The 16,959-nt window shown below is 39.4% G+C and overlaps 1 protein-coding gene across 2 annotated transcripts in view; it reads left to right on the forward strand.

The window, feature by feature from the left end:
* Positions 1-750: 750 nt before the first annotated feature.
* USP48 (ubiquitin specific peptidase 48) overlaps positions 751-16,959 on the forward strand; it is a 148,223-nt gene continuing 132,014 nt past the window's right edge. For both annotated transcript variants that reach the window (XM_037828250.1, XM_037828251.1), the window contains exon 1: positions 751-1,058. In XM_037828250.1, coding sequence (XP_037684178.1) covers positions 925-1,058 — 134 coding nt within the window. In that variant the 5' untranslated portion in view covers positions 751-924. The remainder of the gene's footprint in view (positions 1,059-16,959) is intronic.

Genomic DNA, 16,959 nt, shown 5'->3' on the forward strand with positions numbered 1-16,959 from the left:
ACAGGCAATGTTGTTTAGCCCGGCTAGAGTGCAGACTCAGGAAAGAACTGGCAAATCATCATACCCAGATAACAGTCGTGAACAGGACCATCCGACTGCAAGACTGAACCGGCACAGCACAGAAATCCTGCCGCGGCCCCCGCACCTGTAAGACTACAAATCCCAGCATGCCCGGCATTCACCGAGGTGCCAGACACAGGGTATGCCGGGACACGTAGTCCTATTCTAGCGCAGGAGAAGCCCAGAACGTCCCGTGACGTCAGGAGGGCTTGGGAGAGGGGTCAGAACCCGTCCAGGCTCAAGTTAAAGTCTTTCTCTAGAAAGCTGACCCTATTTCTTTTGTAACCCGGTTTCTACTCTATAGACAGGCCCCACCCCGCAGTCCAAGCTGACCTATGGTGTGCGTTCAGTAGCCTCTCCCGAGTCTTTCACAGTTAGAGAAGTATCGGAGAGCAAAGAATAGGCAATCTACCGTCGTCAAGGTGCGAGCTAGAGAGAGCAGTGGCACACAGGACGCTACCCTTGTGGTAAGACGCTGCTTCGCCAACAGCGCGGGTGAGGACGTGGCAGCGTTGCTTTGGACCTCCGCTTCCCTTTTCCCCAGAGGAACGGGAGGCGCAAAGGTTGCTGGGCACGCGCATGCGTCCTCTGCGGCGAGGAGGCACCCCCTTGACGTCCGCGGGCGCGGGAGGTGTCGGGTTTCGACGGCGGCGCTTTGCGGCTCGTCGTGCGGTAGGGCGCGGGAGGGTGCGGCGGCAGTGGCGCGCACAGGTGATTGACTGGCCGGCGGCCGGCTGGCTGAGGGAGTGCTTGGTCCTCATCGCTGGCGGGTGGCGGAGCCTATTTGGGCGGTGGAGGCGGCAGAGGCGGAGACGGTGGCGGCGTTGGCGGCCGGGCTTGGTAGGTGCCCCGCGGACCAAGGCCATGGCTCCGCGGCTGCAGCTGGAGAAGGCGGCCTGGCGCTGGGCAGAGACTGTGCGGCCCGAGGAGGTGTCGCAGGAGCATATCGAGACCGCCTACCGCATCTGGCTGGAGCCCTGCATCCGCGGCGTGTGCAGGTGAGGCTAGTGCACCGACCTCGCGGCCCTTTCATGCCGGGCCTTGGAAAGCCGGGCCGGGGTAGGGTAGGAGGAAGGAAGACGGAGGCTCGCTGCGTGCATCCGAGCGGCGCAGAGAGGGGCGAGGTGGAGGTTTCTTCCTTTCCGCCGTCTGGGCGGTCTAGAAAGCGCAACCTTCCCGGACTGTCTGCGCGGAGGTGATGCTACTGAAAGTCTTTTAGAAAGGGTTCTGGATTCTCATCTAGAAGATGGCGGTGGAGATGGTTGAAGGCAGGAGCCGAGAGCTTAGCAAACGTTGATGGTTGTTATGTCTTGGCCAGGGCTTGGCTTTTTCGTTTGTAAAAAGGGAACTTCTTCGAGGTGAGCTTCATGTCAATATATCTTGCATTAGTGTTGACGCCGAAGGCCTGATCATCTTAGTATTACTTTGGAGAGGGCAGCTTTAGAAAGGTATGGTTAGCCTACGTCATCAGTACTCTCCATCCCTAGTTGACCTCCCCTCACACATTAGTAATTTTTTAAGCTGTTTTTTTTTTTTCCTGGTTTTCTGTTTCTGCACCACAATACCAAGTTTGAGCTATGTTAAGTCTACCCTTCACGTCTGCTTAGACTTCGACCCTTACCTTACAGGTTTTGCTCCTGTTTCTTCCTTTCCCACCTTTTAACGCGGGAACTATAGTTCTTGTTCCGGAATGTTGTTGAATTGGCTTGGCCAAATTGGGCATGCTCAGTAGCCTTCCTTCAGCCGGCATTTGATAAATGCTTTCTGGAGTTTTTACTTCCCGCGGGGCGGGGGCGGCGGCGGTGAATCCAGATGGAATGAAAGGCATAGTCTCTGGCTTTTGAGCTTTAAGTCTCGTTTGAGAACAGAACAGGTTAGGGAGCTTCCGTAAAGCAGACGAGTAATTCCAAGCACCGGGCATCTGATTCACAAGAAGGGCAAATCTGACTCCCATACAAGTACTGGAATGACAGAAGGCCGTGTATAGAATTTACCAAGCCTCAATCAGGATGTCAGCACAGTTAAGGTGCAGGGTAGCCGAAAATTCTAAATTGTTTCACTGTCAATAGTTCTTATGTTAACGGAAGTAAAGGAGAAGTAGAAATGGGCTGAGATTACCGTAAGAGGAGTGTCATAGAGTAGATGAGGTATAAGTTGCAGTTGCAAGGTTTATATCCAAGCAGTTAAAAAAAATCCCAGCTTTATTGAGATGTAATTCACATACCATACGATTTACCCATGTAAATATATAATTCAGTTTTTTTTAGTATATCCAAGGTATTGTACAATCATTACCACAATTAGTGAAACTGTACCCATTAGATTAGCAGCCAGTTTTCTGTCTGACAATACCCCCTGCCCCCAGTTCTAAGCAACCACTTATCTACCTTTTGTCTCTAAATTTTCCTGTTTTTCATATAAATGGAATGGTATAGTCTGTGGACTTCTGTGAGTGGCTTCTTTCACTGAATATAATGTTTTCAGGGTTCATGTTATATCATTTATCAGTACTTCATTCCTTTTCGTGGCCAAATAATGTTCCATTGTTTGGATATACTGCATTTTATATGTCCATTACTCAGTTGATGGACATTTGGGTTGTTTCCACTTTTTGGCTATTATCAATAATGCTGCCATGAAAATTCATGTACAGATTTTTGTGTGGATGCATGTTTTCATTTCTCTCGTGGAGTGAAATTGCAGTGGTAACTCTTTAGCGTTTTGAGGAACTGTCAAACTTGTCCAAAGTGGCTGCACCATTTTACATACCCATAAGTAATGCATGGAGGTTCCATTTCTCCACATCCTCAACACTTGTTATTGTCTGTCTTTTTGTTATAGCCATCTTGGTGGGTGTGAACTTACATCTCATTGTGGTTTTGATTTGCATTTCCCTGTTGACTAATGATATTGAGCATCTTTTCATGTGCTTATTATCAGTTTTCATATTTTTTGAGAAATGTCTGTTCAAATTTTTTGCCCATTTTTAAATTGGATTTTTTTTTTTTCTAAGTTGTAAGAGTTCTTTATATTTTTGGATACTAGTCCCTTATCAGATGCATGATTTGCAAATATTTTCACCCATTTTTGGGTTGTCTTCACTTTCTTGATGGAATCATTTGCAGCACATAAGTTTTAAATTTTGATGTAGTGTAATTTATCTACTTTTTTTTTTTTTGATCTTTATGTGTTTGATTGTTGTAAGAAACCAGGGTCCAAGCAGTTTTTATTTAAATATCAAAAAAAAAGCTTTTACTGTATTCCTACTCATTTTTTCCTCTTATTTATCCATCTCTTCTGACTTCTTTGCAAGAAGAGATAAACGTATTAAATTAATAGTATTGTTGATCTTTTTTTAATACTTCCCACGACAATTTATTAGGACATACCAGAGCTGAAGGAATTAGGTCTTTAGCCATACTCAAAAACTAGGAAGTCAGAACTTTTATTTATAGGCCTGAAACAGGTTAGGACAATTACAGGATGTGAAAGCAGTGTGTGCTAAATCCTATATCCACACAACTCTGCAAATATTGTGTGTCCTAATTCTTAAGACCAGATTTGTTTGCTAATAGTGAAAATTGTGGTCAAGTAAGTTCCTTGAAGTAAAATTGTGGAAGGAATATCTGCATTTTGCCTTTGGTCTGTATTGCTGAATTGCCCTTCAGAACACTCTTTACAGTCAGTGTGTAAGAATGTCTTGTTCCCTCATACCCTCACCAATACAATGTGTTAATCACACTTTTTGATCTCATAGGTGGAAAATGGTATCATGTGTTTAATTTGTGTTTCTTTTTGTCAGTTAACATTTTGATATGATTTTCAAATGCTGTACTTATTTATACTTCCAGCTGTGTATGGGAGTACAATTTCTATTTTATTTTGATTAGAGAAATAGTACATGACTATTATCAAATTAAATTATAGAAATGTAATACATCCTAGAAAGCCATGTCTTGCCAACTTAAAACCCTTCAGTGGCTTCTCATAGCTCTAGTCCAAAACCCTGTTTGGACTGCCAGGCCTCTTAAGCTTCTTTTGTCGATCTTTTCCTCACTGATGATGTTCCAATGACACCTTCCTTCTCTTAGTTCAAATTTTTCTCACTTTAGGCCTTATCACTTTTCCTGACCCTCAGACCAGGTCAGGTCATGCGTTTTTTGTTTTATTTTGTTTTGTTTTTAGAAGTCAGCTTACAGGAAAATGATGCATAAAATACCGAGTTCCCGTATACCTCCCTATTATTAACACCTTTTGTTAGTGTGGTACATTTGTTAGAATTCATGAGAGAACATTTTTATAGTTCATTGTTTATAATAGGCTTCACTTTTTGTGTTGTACAGTCCTATGTTTTAAAAATTTTTATTCTAGTAACATATATACAACTTAAAATTTCCTCCTTTAACCGCATTCACATATATAGTTCAGTGCTGTTAATTACATACACGTTGTTGTGCTACCATCACCACCATCCGTTACCAAAATACTACAGTCAACCCAAGTAGAAACTCTGAATGAATTAAGCATTAATTCCCCATTCCTTACACCCATCCCAGCCCCTGTTAACCTATATTCTAGATTCTGACTCTATGAGTTTGCTTATTCTAACTATTTCATATCAGTGAAATCATACAATATTTGTCCTTTTGTGTCTGACTTATTTCACTCAACATGGTGTCTTCAGGTTTCATCCATGTTGCCACATGTATCAGAACTTCGTTTCTTTTTATGGCTGAATAATATTCCATTGTGTGTAGATACCACATTTTGTTTATCCATTCATTGGTTAATGGCCGCTTTGTGTTCTGGTTTGCTAATGCTTCCAGAATGCAAAATATCAGAAATAGATTGGCTTTTATAAAGGCGGTTTATTTGGTTACAGAGTTATAGTCTTAAGGCCATGAAAGGTCCAAGGTAAGACATCAATGATGGGGTACCATCACTGGAGAAAGGCCATTGGCATCCAGAAAACCTCTGTTAGCTGGAAAGGCATGTGGCTGGCATCTGCTCGTTCCCACGTTGTGTTTCAAAACGGCATTCTCCAAAATGTCAGTGTCATTTTTCAACGGCCATCTTCAAAATGTGTTCCTCAGCTGCAGCTGCAAGCTCCTTATGTATGAACTCATATAGGCTTTAGTAAACTAATCAAGGCCCTGGCTGAATGGGCGGGGCCATACCTCCATAGAAATTATCTAATCAGAGTTATCACCTACAGTTGAGTGAGTCACATCTCCATGGAAACAACCTAATCCAAAGGTTCCAACTTAATCAACACTATTTCGTCTGCCCCCACAAGATTACATCAAAGAATGTGGCTTTTTCTGGGGGACATAGTATGTCCAAACCGGCACACTTGGGTTGCTTCTACCTTTTGGTAATTGTGAATAATGCTGCCATGAACATTGGTGTGCAGATATCTGTTTGAGTCCTTGCTTTCAAATCTTGGGTATATATTTATAAGTGGAATTGCTGGGTTATACAGTAATTCTATACCTAACTTTCTGAGAAATAGTGTTTTCCACAGCAGCTGCACCATTTTTTACATTCCCACTAACAATGAATGAGTGTTCCTATTTCTCCACATCCTCACCAACACTTTTAATTTTCTGTTTTTTTTTAATACTAGTCATTCTAGTGGGTGTGAAATGGTATTTTATCTTTTTGATTTACATTTCCCTAGAGTTCACCTGTTTATTATTGTTATTTTTTAATTCTTAGATATGACAAATTTTAAACATACACAAAAATAGGTTGGTATAATGAACCCCCCCCCACACACACACACCATTTGTTGGTTACCCAGCTTCGACAGTTATTTATCAACATAAGATATTCACTTGTTTTATTTTCTTATTGCTTGCTATTCTTTTCCTACTTAATACCCAACTGCAATTTAAAAAATTACCAGTTGTGCCAGTTTGGATGTATTATGTCCCCCAAAATGCCATGTTCTTTGATTCAGTCTTGTGGGGGCAGAGGTATTAGTGTTGAATAGGTTGGAATCCTTTGATTGAGTGTTTCCATGGAAATGTAACTCAGTGAACTGTTAGTGAAACGTTTGATTGGATGATTTCCATGGAGATATAGACCCCACCCATTAAGGGTAGCTCTTAATTAAATCACTGGAGTCTGTTAAAGAAGCTCAGACATAAGGAGTCGCTGCTGCAGCCTAGAGAGGAACATCCTGGGAGAAAGCCCCTTTGAAACCAGAGCTCCAGAGCAGATGCTAGCCACTTGCCTTCCCAGCTAACAGAGGTTTTCCAGACGCCATTGGCCATCCTCCAGTGAAGGTACCTGATTGTTGATGCCTTACCTTCTACACTTAAGACTGTAACTGTGTAACCGAATAAATCCCCTTTATAAAAGCCAATCCAGTTTTGGTGTTTTGCATAACGGCAGCTTTAGTAAACTGGAACATCAGTTTAACATGTTATTGGTTTAAAAGGTGCTTTATACTCCATGACAGCATTGTCCTTGTCTATTCTTGTTCAGTGTATATCTTTCTACTGTTTTGTATATGAACACTTAGAGAATCCTTAGTCCTTAACCAATTGTTGAATGGAAGTGAAAGCCTCTCCTTAATCCTTACAGGTTCATAGCTAACCGTTGTTAAGATAGCACACATATTCTTTGAATTTTTTGGGGGGGGGGCATCTGTTAAATTCAACATATACTTATTGCTAACCTGTTACATGCCTTGCTGGAATAAGTATTCAGTTATTCATTCTTTTATCCAACAAATATTTTGGGGGCACTTACAGGCCTGGTAATATACTAGGGTCACCCTGTGATAAAGCCCCAGAGGTTAAAGTTCGTTCCTTCATGTCCCACATATTATAGAGGTGAGACAGATATAAACAAATAACATAATTATTATTTGTCAAAAAAGGGGGTTCACACTACATTCTTTTTTAAAATGCAGTTTTATTAAAATATATTCACATACCATACAGTCATCCAAAGTGTACAGTCAGTTCACAATATCATCCTATAGTTGTGCATCATTCTCTGCAATCAATTTTTTGAGTATTTTCTTTACTCCAAAAAATAAAAATAAAAATAAGAATAAAAACAGAAGTAAAAAAGAACACCCAAAACATTCCATACCCCTCCTCCCTCCAATTATCATTTACTTTTTGTCCCCATTTTTCTATTCATCTGTCCATGCACTGGATAAAGGGAGTATGAACCTCAAGGTTTTCAGAATCATACGGTCACATCATATAAGCTATATAGTTATATGATTGTCTTCAAGAATCAGGGATATATGGATTGCAGTTCAACAGTTTGAGGTATTTCCTTTTAGCTATTCTAATACACTAAAAGCTAAAAGGGATATTTCTAAAATGCGTAAGAATAACCTCCAGAATGTTCTCTCAACTCCACTTGAAATCTCTTAGCCACTGAAACTTTATTTTATTTCATTTCTCTTCCCACTCTTGGTCCAGAGGGTTTTTTCAATCCTATGATGCTGGGTCCAGGCTCATCCCTGGAAGTCCTGTCCCACGTTGCCAGGGAGATTTACACCCCTGAGAACTACACATATATCTTGATTGAGTGGGTGTTTTCACACCTGAGTTGTAAAAGGAGAAATTACTGAGGTAAAGGGTGTGACCATTAAATTTTTTTTTACATTTTTAAATTGTGAAATATGTATAGAGAAAAGTGATAACTTTCAAATTACTACTTAAGTAGTTACAGAGCAAATTTCAAAGAATGTTATGGGTTACCCATTAATTTTTTTTTTCCTTTGGTGTTGCTGTTAATCCCTTTTATTTTTATTTTTTAATTAATTTATTTTATTGTGAACTTTAACATATATACATAGTAGTAATAACTTTCAAGGTACAATTTAACAAGTAGTTAGAGAACAAACTACATAGAATTTTAAATTTTGATAGATAAAAGTTTATACCATTTAACACTGCCACCTATAGTGAGTGTCCCTATTTCTAACACCTATCTATATGATCAGTGAAAACTTATTTTATTTTCAATTGCCTTTTACTGGCCATTTATATTACTCCTGTGAATTCTGTGTTCTGGATTGTTGATAATTTTCTTGCTGATTTTCAAGAGTGTATTGAATATTTTGTTGAAGATATTGCCCAGTTTTTTTTTTTTTTTTTTTTTTTTTTTTACTTTGTGTGCACATTTATTATGTGTTTGTACATCAAAACTTATGATATTTTTATGTGGTAAAATTTATCAGTTTTTTAAATAGTTTCTGGCATTCCCGTTTCCAAGGTTATAAAAATATTCACTCATATTTTGTTTTAGTACTGTTGGTTTCATTTTATATGTTACATTTTTGCCCTTTGGGAATTTTATTTGGTTTAGGGAGAGGTAGGGATCCACCTTTATTTTATTTTATGCAAAATTCTTATATGTACTTGAGTTCGTTTCTCAGCCCGGTTCTCTTCCATTGATTTACTCTATCCTTGTACTAGGATCATAGTTATAATTGCTTTGTTGTGTGTGTGTGTGTTTAGTTTTTATTTGGTAACATAAGTACATAAAATTTCCCATTTTAACCACTTTTAAGTGTTCAATTCAATAGTGTTAATTACATCACAGTGTTGTGCTTCCATCACCACCGTCTGTTAACAAAACTTTCTATCACCCCAAACAGAAACTCGACCCATTAGGCAAAAGTCCCCATTCCCCCCTCCCCCCTCCCCCCCACACACCATCCCTGGTACTCTGTATTCTTTCTGTCTCTAAAATTTGCATATTTTAGTTATTTCAAGTAAGTGGGAACATACAGTATTTGTGCTTTTGAATCTGGCTGGTTTCACTTAGCATGATGTCTTCATATAATTTTTTTTTTGATGTCTGATAAGGCAAGATCCTTCTTAGTTCCTTTTAAAATTTTTATAATGGTTCTTATTTATTTAAAAAATTTTACCTACAGAAAAGTATATAAATCATAAGAATAACACTTGATGAATTATAAAGGGAACATATTTGTCATGAATCTATCACCAATATCAAAACACAACTAGCACTCCAGCACACTCCCACCCCATTTTCTGCTTCCTATTGGTTGCCACCGCTTCTCTCTTCCTCAACCCAAACTACTAGACTTAGTTTGAACACCACAGATTATTTTGCCTGTTTGAACTTCATGTACAATTATATATAGTGTTTCCATTTGTGTCTGGCTTCTTCTGCTCAACATGGTGAGATTCATCCACATCGTAGGTAGCAGTAGTATGTTTGTTTTTAGTGCCATATAGTATTTCATTGTGTCACTGTGTATTTTCTATTTTCTATTGGTGATGGTCATTTGGATATTTCCCAGTATGTGACTATTATGAATAAGGTCACGAATATTCTTGTACATATCTTTTGGTGTATATATATACACACACACATACACACACACACACACACACACACACACACACTTTTGATAACAGGAATTGCTAGGTCATAAGTGTTTACTTAGCTTCAGTAGATAATACCAGTTTTCCAAAATGATTATACCACATTCTACTCTCACCAGCAGTGTGCAAGAGAGTTCTAGTTGCTACACTTCCGTACTGACAATTGATACAGTCTTTTTAATTTTAGCCATTTTGGTGATGTGTTAACGATCTCATTGTGATTTTAATTTGCATTTCTCCAACAACCAGTGAAGTTAACCCCTTTTCACATTTGACTATTGCATAACCTCTTGTGAAGCACTTGTTCAGGTCTCTTGAACAATTTTTTAGTTGTCTTTTTGTTTTGTAGTTCTTATGTATTCTGGATATAGCACTTTCTTGAATATATGTATTGCAAATATATATATTTTAAAAAAACAAATAGTTTTTTTAAAAACTATTCAGGCTTGCCTTTTTACTCTCTTAATGGTATCTTTTGATGACAGAAGTTCTAATTTCTATCAATATTTAATAGAAAATTTAATATTTCTTTCTAATATTTAACAATATTTTCATTTATGGTTAGTGCTTTTTGTCCCATTTATGAAAATTTTACCTTCCCCAAAGTCCTAAATGTAGTCTATATAATCTTCTACAGGTTAGGTTATACTGGATTATTTTTCACACTTAGATCTACAATTGACCTGGAATAGATTACTAACTTATTTTTGTCCATTGGGAAGTTAGGACTTGGAGGAATTTAACATGATAAAGATAGTTTTAGGCCAAACCTAAGGGTTACCTGGGTTCTATGAATTTGGCATAGTAGAAGAGGGTTGAATACTGCTATTGGTAAACATGTAGATAATAGAAAAACATATGTGAAGGTAAGGACATGGGTATGGAACAGACAAACCAAATTATGAGACTTTTATATTTGCAAATTCTCAACCCTTCATTCACTTGGCTTCTGAGGTAATCTAATTGTTAAGAAAAGGTTAGCCTCATGTTTGGGACCGTCTTACAAAGGAATAGATTGGCCTAGTTTGATCTAAAAATTCTTGTGTTTTCTGCATAATGTTTTTTAAAAATTCCTTTAACTCTTTTGAGTAAAGCTATTCAAAACATAGTTCCAGGATGGCACAATATGTTTTTCTTATGGCTTTATGTAACTAAATATATTCATCAATGTGCACGCTAATTGGAGAAGCATAGATAAAATGAACTATAGTTACTTACATGAGGTTTCTTAGGAGCCAAATCTCACCACTGACTTAATGAACTCATGTCAATTAAAAACGACCAGCTAGAGAATACAGATTGTAGTACTTTAATGTAATTCCTTTTGGCTTTTCTGTACGTATATAAAAACAAAATGTCGTATGTACATTTTGTGTGTGTATATATATATTTTGTTTTGGTATAGTTTTTTAAAAAAAAACTAATATTAAGACTATATCACATAGTTTACAAAAGTAGTTTCTAATTATTGTATAATATTCCATCTTACTTATCCCGAAGTATTAAACCATTTTTTTTAAGTTGGGCATTTGTCTACCTGCCTGTCTTTCTCCTTCCCTTCCCCTCCTCTTCCATCTTAAAAAATTTTATTGCTGTAACATTGTTAAACTCTTTTAGCTGTTAGCATCCTGTGCCGGTTTGAATGTGTTGTGTCCCCCAAATGCCATTATCTTTGTAATTTTGTGGGGCAGAGATTTGCTTGGAATGTGCCCCACCCAGCTGTGGGTGATGATTTTGATGAGATGTTCCCATGGAGGCGTGGCCCCGCCCATTCGGGGTGGGCCTTGATCAGTGGAGCTATATAAATGAGCTGACTCAAAGAGAGGGAAGTGAGTGCAGCTGTGAGTGATGTTTTGAAGAGGAGCAAGCTTGCTAGAGAGGAACGTCCTGGGAGAAAGCCATTTTGAGGCCAGAGCTTTGGAGCAGACACCAGCTGCCTTCCTAGCTAGCAGAGGTTTTCCGGGTGCCATTGGCCATCCTCCGGTGAAGGTTCCCGGTTGCTGAGGTGTTACCTTGGATGTTTTGTGGCCTTAAGACTGTAACTGTGTAGCGAAATAAACCCCCGTTTTATAAAAGCCTATCCATCTCTGGTGTTTTGCATTCTGCAGCATTAGCAAACTAGAACACATCCTTTTAAATAAATGTTGTCTGCTTCCCTGATTGTTTTCTTAGAAAAATTTGTGGAAGTGGCATGAACATTTTTAAGACTTTTAATACACATTGCCGTTGCAAGATTTGCACCTACAGCAGTGTGCAATATATGAACAGCCTGTGTCTTTGCCATCAAGTACTAATTTTTAAAAATCTTTGTCAGTTTCATAGATGAATAATAATATCTTTTGATTACCAGTGAAGTTGGAAGATATTTTTTCAAATTGCAGAAAATCTGGGAAATATGTAAAATCATCCTCCTCGGAGAACTAAGAAGTTTCACTCTAAGAAAAAAAATTTTTTTTAAGTTTTGGTGGTAAAATAAGCCTATTTTGACTGAGAAGGTCTCTTTTTGACTTGCCAGTTGGCACTTACTCCCCCCTCCCACCATTTTTCCTTTAGTTACCAATTTGAGAGGTACCCTTTTAGAAAGCAGATTAATGCTGCTACTCTGTAGGCTCACTTTAATCCTTTTTGCTTGGCTAGTTCCCCTTTCCCTAATAGAAGACTGAATTTCAGACCAACTGATTTAACATACTAATAATTAGTATTGGGTATACTGATAACCTCTATAGTGCATACGAATGTCCACCAGAGTGACTTCTCCACTCCATTTGGAATCTCTCAGCCACTGCAACTTAGTTTCATTTCATTTCGCATCCCCCTTTTGGTCAAAAAGATGTTCTCAATCTCGTGGTATCGGGTCCAGATTCATCCCTGGGAGTCATATCCCACTTTGCCAGGGACATTTACACCCCTGGGAGTCAGATCTCACGTAGGGGGCTTCCTTAGTTTTTGTTTATCTGGAATGTCATAAACACTCCGTTGTTTTTGAAAGACAGTTTTGCCAAGGTATAGAATTCTTGGTTGGCAATTTTTTGCTTTCAGCACGTTAAATGTCATCTTACTGACTTCTTGCCTCCATGGTTTCTGATGATACGTTGGCACTTAATCTAATGGAATCTCCCTTGAATGGGACACGTTGCTTCTCTCCTGTGGCTTTGGTGTTCAGCAGTTTGATTATAAGATTTTGCAGTGTGGGTCTATTTGGGTTTACCCGATTTCAAGTTCATTGAACAGCTTGGATGTGTATATTCATGTCTGTCTTTAAATTAGGAAAGATTTCAGCCATTAATTCTTGCAGTTTTCTCTTTGCCCCCTTCTTTGTTTTTTCTCCTTCTGGGATACCTACAATGTGCATATTGGTATGCTTCACGAGATCCCACAGGTTCCTAAGACTTTTCGCTTTCCCTCACTCTTTTTTCTGCTCTTTAGACTGGATCTTCAAGTCCTCTGTTTCCTTTTCTACCAGCTTCAATCTGCTGTTGAACCCCTCTGGAGAATTTTAGATTTCTGTCACTGTGCTCTTCACCCCCGTTTGGTTCCTTTTCATAATTTCCATTTCTCTAGTGATGCTCTTTGTGTTCATCGGTCATTTTCCTGATTTCCTTTAGTTCTTTGTCCATATTTTACGTTAGCTCTTTGAGTATATTTAGGACCATTTTTTTTGATGAGTTTGTTTGGTATGTCCCTGGGCTGTCCTCCTGGTTTCTAGTGCTTTAATCTTCTCTTTTGCCTGGGCTATTGTTTCCTGTTTCTTTGTGTGTTTTGTAGCCTTTTGGTTGAAACTTGGACGTTTTGATATTTAAATGTATCACTGGAATTTAGACTCTGAGGCATCTGTCCATTAGGCTTGTATCCAGCAAGTGCTAAGGCTGAGCTTTCCTTGATTGCCAGGCGCTAACAACAACAACAAAAAAAAAAAAAAACCATAAAGAACGAGGAGGGAAAAAGAGAAAACAGCTTTCACATCTTTGTAGATTGCTTTGTGAGCCTGTGCCTTCATTGCATATCCATACAAAGGGTTTGGGGAATAGCTCCAGGCCAAAGCCAGGGGCCTCCCTGATCCTTCCATTCTTCACATGTATGCCTGGCCCTAGGAATTCCCTCGTTTACATGGGTACAGATGCCCCTTCTGCCCTAGAAAACAGTTTCCTCACTGTCCTGGCCACTCCACTGTATGTCCCACGGCCAGCAATCCCAGGCAGTGTCCCAGGCAGCATGACTTGACTGCTCTCCCACAGGGTTCTTAGGAGAGTTCAGTGAGCTGCCTCCTACACACAGGGCAAGTTCTGGGGCGGTGAGTCCTTCAGGCCACCTCCAGGTAGATTGGGTCAGTATGTGCACAGGGGTTACTCTTTTCCCTCTGGAACTGGGACCAGGGATCTGCATTGAGAACAAGAGCCAGCTTTGTGCTGGGCAGTGAGATGTGGGGGGGGTGGGGAGTAGCTAGGGTGCCCCTGATCCTCTGGCTTTTAAGAAACTTTTTCTTGTTTGGTGCTCACCCTGATACTGCAGACCTTTAACTGTTTTCTGAAGTTATGAGAAGGTTGTTTCTGCCAGTTCTTGCTGGTGTTCAAAACTTCTGTGGGCATGGGGCCCTGAAGTGTCCCACTCCACCATCTTGATCTGAGTGGGAGCTTCTTGTACCTTTTTGCCCAAATCTTCTCTGTATGGAGAGGAATCCTAGGAGAATGGGGCCATAAGTGCTAAGTGACCTCTTGTGGTTGGTTGCCTACATTTTTGCTTATATAGTGCATATCTAATTTCTAAGACCTTGATATAGTAATGCTGTGAGGAAAAACTCAACTCTAAATGGATAAAACCAAGAGTTCAAATTTTCTTATTTCTTCATTTTCACTATTTCAGGAAAATACATGCTTTAGTAATTAAACAAGTTTTATTTTTCAATAGAAATTTAGAAAAATAATTATATTTGATGAAAACTAGTACAGTCATATGTAAATACAAAAATGATTTTTTAAAAGTTTACCTGAGAAGTCTTGTCCTTCTACCTGTCCTTTCATCCTATTCTTTCACATCCTCTGTAAGACACAGGTCTTATTATTTCTATTTATTAGTAAAAGTACCTAAGAACTACTGCTTTTTTTTTAACAATTGAAGTTTTAAACAATTGAGATTAAATTGCATACAAAGTGTACAAGCAACTGTTCAGTATCAACATAAAGTTGTGCATTCATTACCACAATCAATTTTTTGAGCATTTTCAGTACTCCATGAAATAAAAATGAAAATAAGAATAAAAATAAAAGTACAAAAGAACATCCAAAACATCTCCTACTCCTTTCCCCTCCATTATTCATTTACTTTTTGTCCCCCCTTTTTCTACTCATCTGTCCATACACTGGATAGAGGGAGTGTGAGCCACAATGTTCACAATCACACAGTCACACCATATAAGCTATATAGTTATATGATCGTTTTCAAGAATCAAGGCTACTGGATTGCAGTTTAACAGTTTCAGGTATTTCCTTATGGCTATTCCAATACACTAACTAAAAAGGGATTTCCCTACAATGTATAAAAATAACCTCTAGAATGACTTCTCGACTCCATTTGAAATCTCTCAGCCACAGAAACTTATTTGTTTCATTTCTTTCACCCTTTTGGTCAAGAAGCCTTTCTCAATCCTGTGATGCCAGACCCAGGCTCATCCCTAGGAGTCGTGTCCCATGTTGCCAGGGAGATTTACGCCCCTGGGAGTCATATCCTGCATACAGGGGTGGGCAATGAGTGTACCTGCAGTGTTGGCTTAGAGAAAAAAGCCACATCTGAGTGATGAAAGAGGTTCTCTGAGGGTGACTCTTAGGCAAAATTATAAGTAGGCTTAGCTTCTCCTTTGCAGTAACAAGCTTCATAAAGGCAAGCCCCAAGATGATACAATGGTAGTCTCCAGTGCTTGTGACAATATCGGGAATTCCCCAGGTGGGGAAGTTGAATATTTCCAGTTTTCTCGCAGTTCCTCAAGGGGCTTTGTAAATACATTTTTATTTTCTTCCCAAATTATTCTGGAATGTATTGGGGCTTCATTCTAATCTGTACAAACCAACCAGATCTCACCCCCATTCAAGATTCCATGTAAATATGGTGTTTGAATAAGCTGACCATACAAGTTAAATTATATAGTGCACTACAGAAAATATAAATTTTCCACCAAACAAATGTCTCTTCCTTTGGTCTCATACAGGACTTGAAGTTTTAAAACACAGCCAATATCATCCTTTTCCCTTTTGTCTGGTTTACCTTAGTAGTAACCATGTCCATTTTGTTCATTTCTCTAATTAAAGGCTGATCTCTATTTCAGCTTCTTTAACATTTGCTGTATGGGGTAATGCTGACATCATAGCTGCCAAACTCTGGCTCTGAGTCTCAGGTACAGATACCCAAAGTTCCAGGGGCTGACCAGGTTATATACAAACAGCTCATCACCTCAGAATTTAGAAATAACCATTACAACTGATGAATAGATGTGACTGCTGTAAGAGTTTACAATCTAGCAACCTTTATCATAATCTTTCCACTGATAACCTGTGCTCTCAGATTCAGTTCTCAGAAAATGCCCATTATAGTTAGTCTATATTAGTGAGGCATATAATGTTTATCTTTTTGATTCTGGCTTATTTCACTTAACATACTGTCCTTGAGGTCCATTTACCTAGTGGCATACCTCACTACTTCATTTGTCCTTGCCGCTGCTCAATGTTCCATTGTATGTTTACACCACAGTTCACCCATCCCGTGTATCAATTGATGTACCCTTAGGTCACCTCCGTCCATTGCGAATTGTGAATACTCCCTCCATAAACACCAGTGTGCAGGGTCCACGCGTGCCCCTGCTCTCAGTTCTTCCAAGTATATACCCATTGATGGGGTTGCAGGACCATGTGGCAACCCCAGAGTTAGCTTCCTGTGGAACCACCACACTGCCCTCCAGATGGACTGCCCCACTCTACTTCTCCACCTACAGTGAATAGGTACATCCCTCTCTCCACACTTTCTCTAGCACTTGTATCCCTCTGTGTATTTTTTAATACACCATACAGTCCATTCAAAGTAACAATCAATGATTCTTGGTATAGTCAGATAGTTATGCATTCACCTCCACAACCTATATGAGGACATTTCCATTTCTTCCGCAAATAAAGAGGAAAAGGAGAGAGAACCTAAGATGGCGGCTAGATGAGACAGGGCAAAAAAACACCTCTGTGAAAAATACTAGATAAAAGCCAGAAAGTTACCCAGAACACCAGTTCCAGCGATGCACCAGCTGGACAATGTCTGCTGAATCCACAGGGACTGTGCACTTGGTGAAACCGGGAGTCTGCATTCGGAAATGAGTGAGTGAGCCGTCTGAATGTCTGGCGGCTGCACTGCGGTGTGGGGAAACTGTGGGTTGGCATTTGAAGATGGACTAGTTCTTTTTTAAAAAAACCCAAAAGCAGCTGCGGATACGACAGTGAGAACCACACAGTGAACCACAGCAGGAACGGGCTGTGTG

Source organism: Choloepus didactylus, chromosome 2 (genome assembly GCF_015220235.1).
Source record: "Choloepus didactylus isolate mChoDid1 chromosome 2, mChoDid1.pri, whole genome shotgun sequence".
Classification (NCBI taxonomy): Eukaryota; Metazoa; Chordata; class Mammalia; order Pilosa; family Megalonychidae; genus Choloepus; species Choloepus didactylus.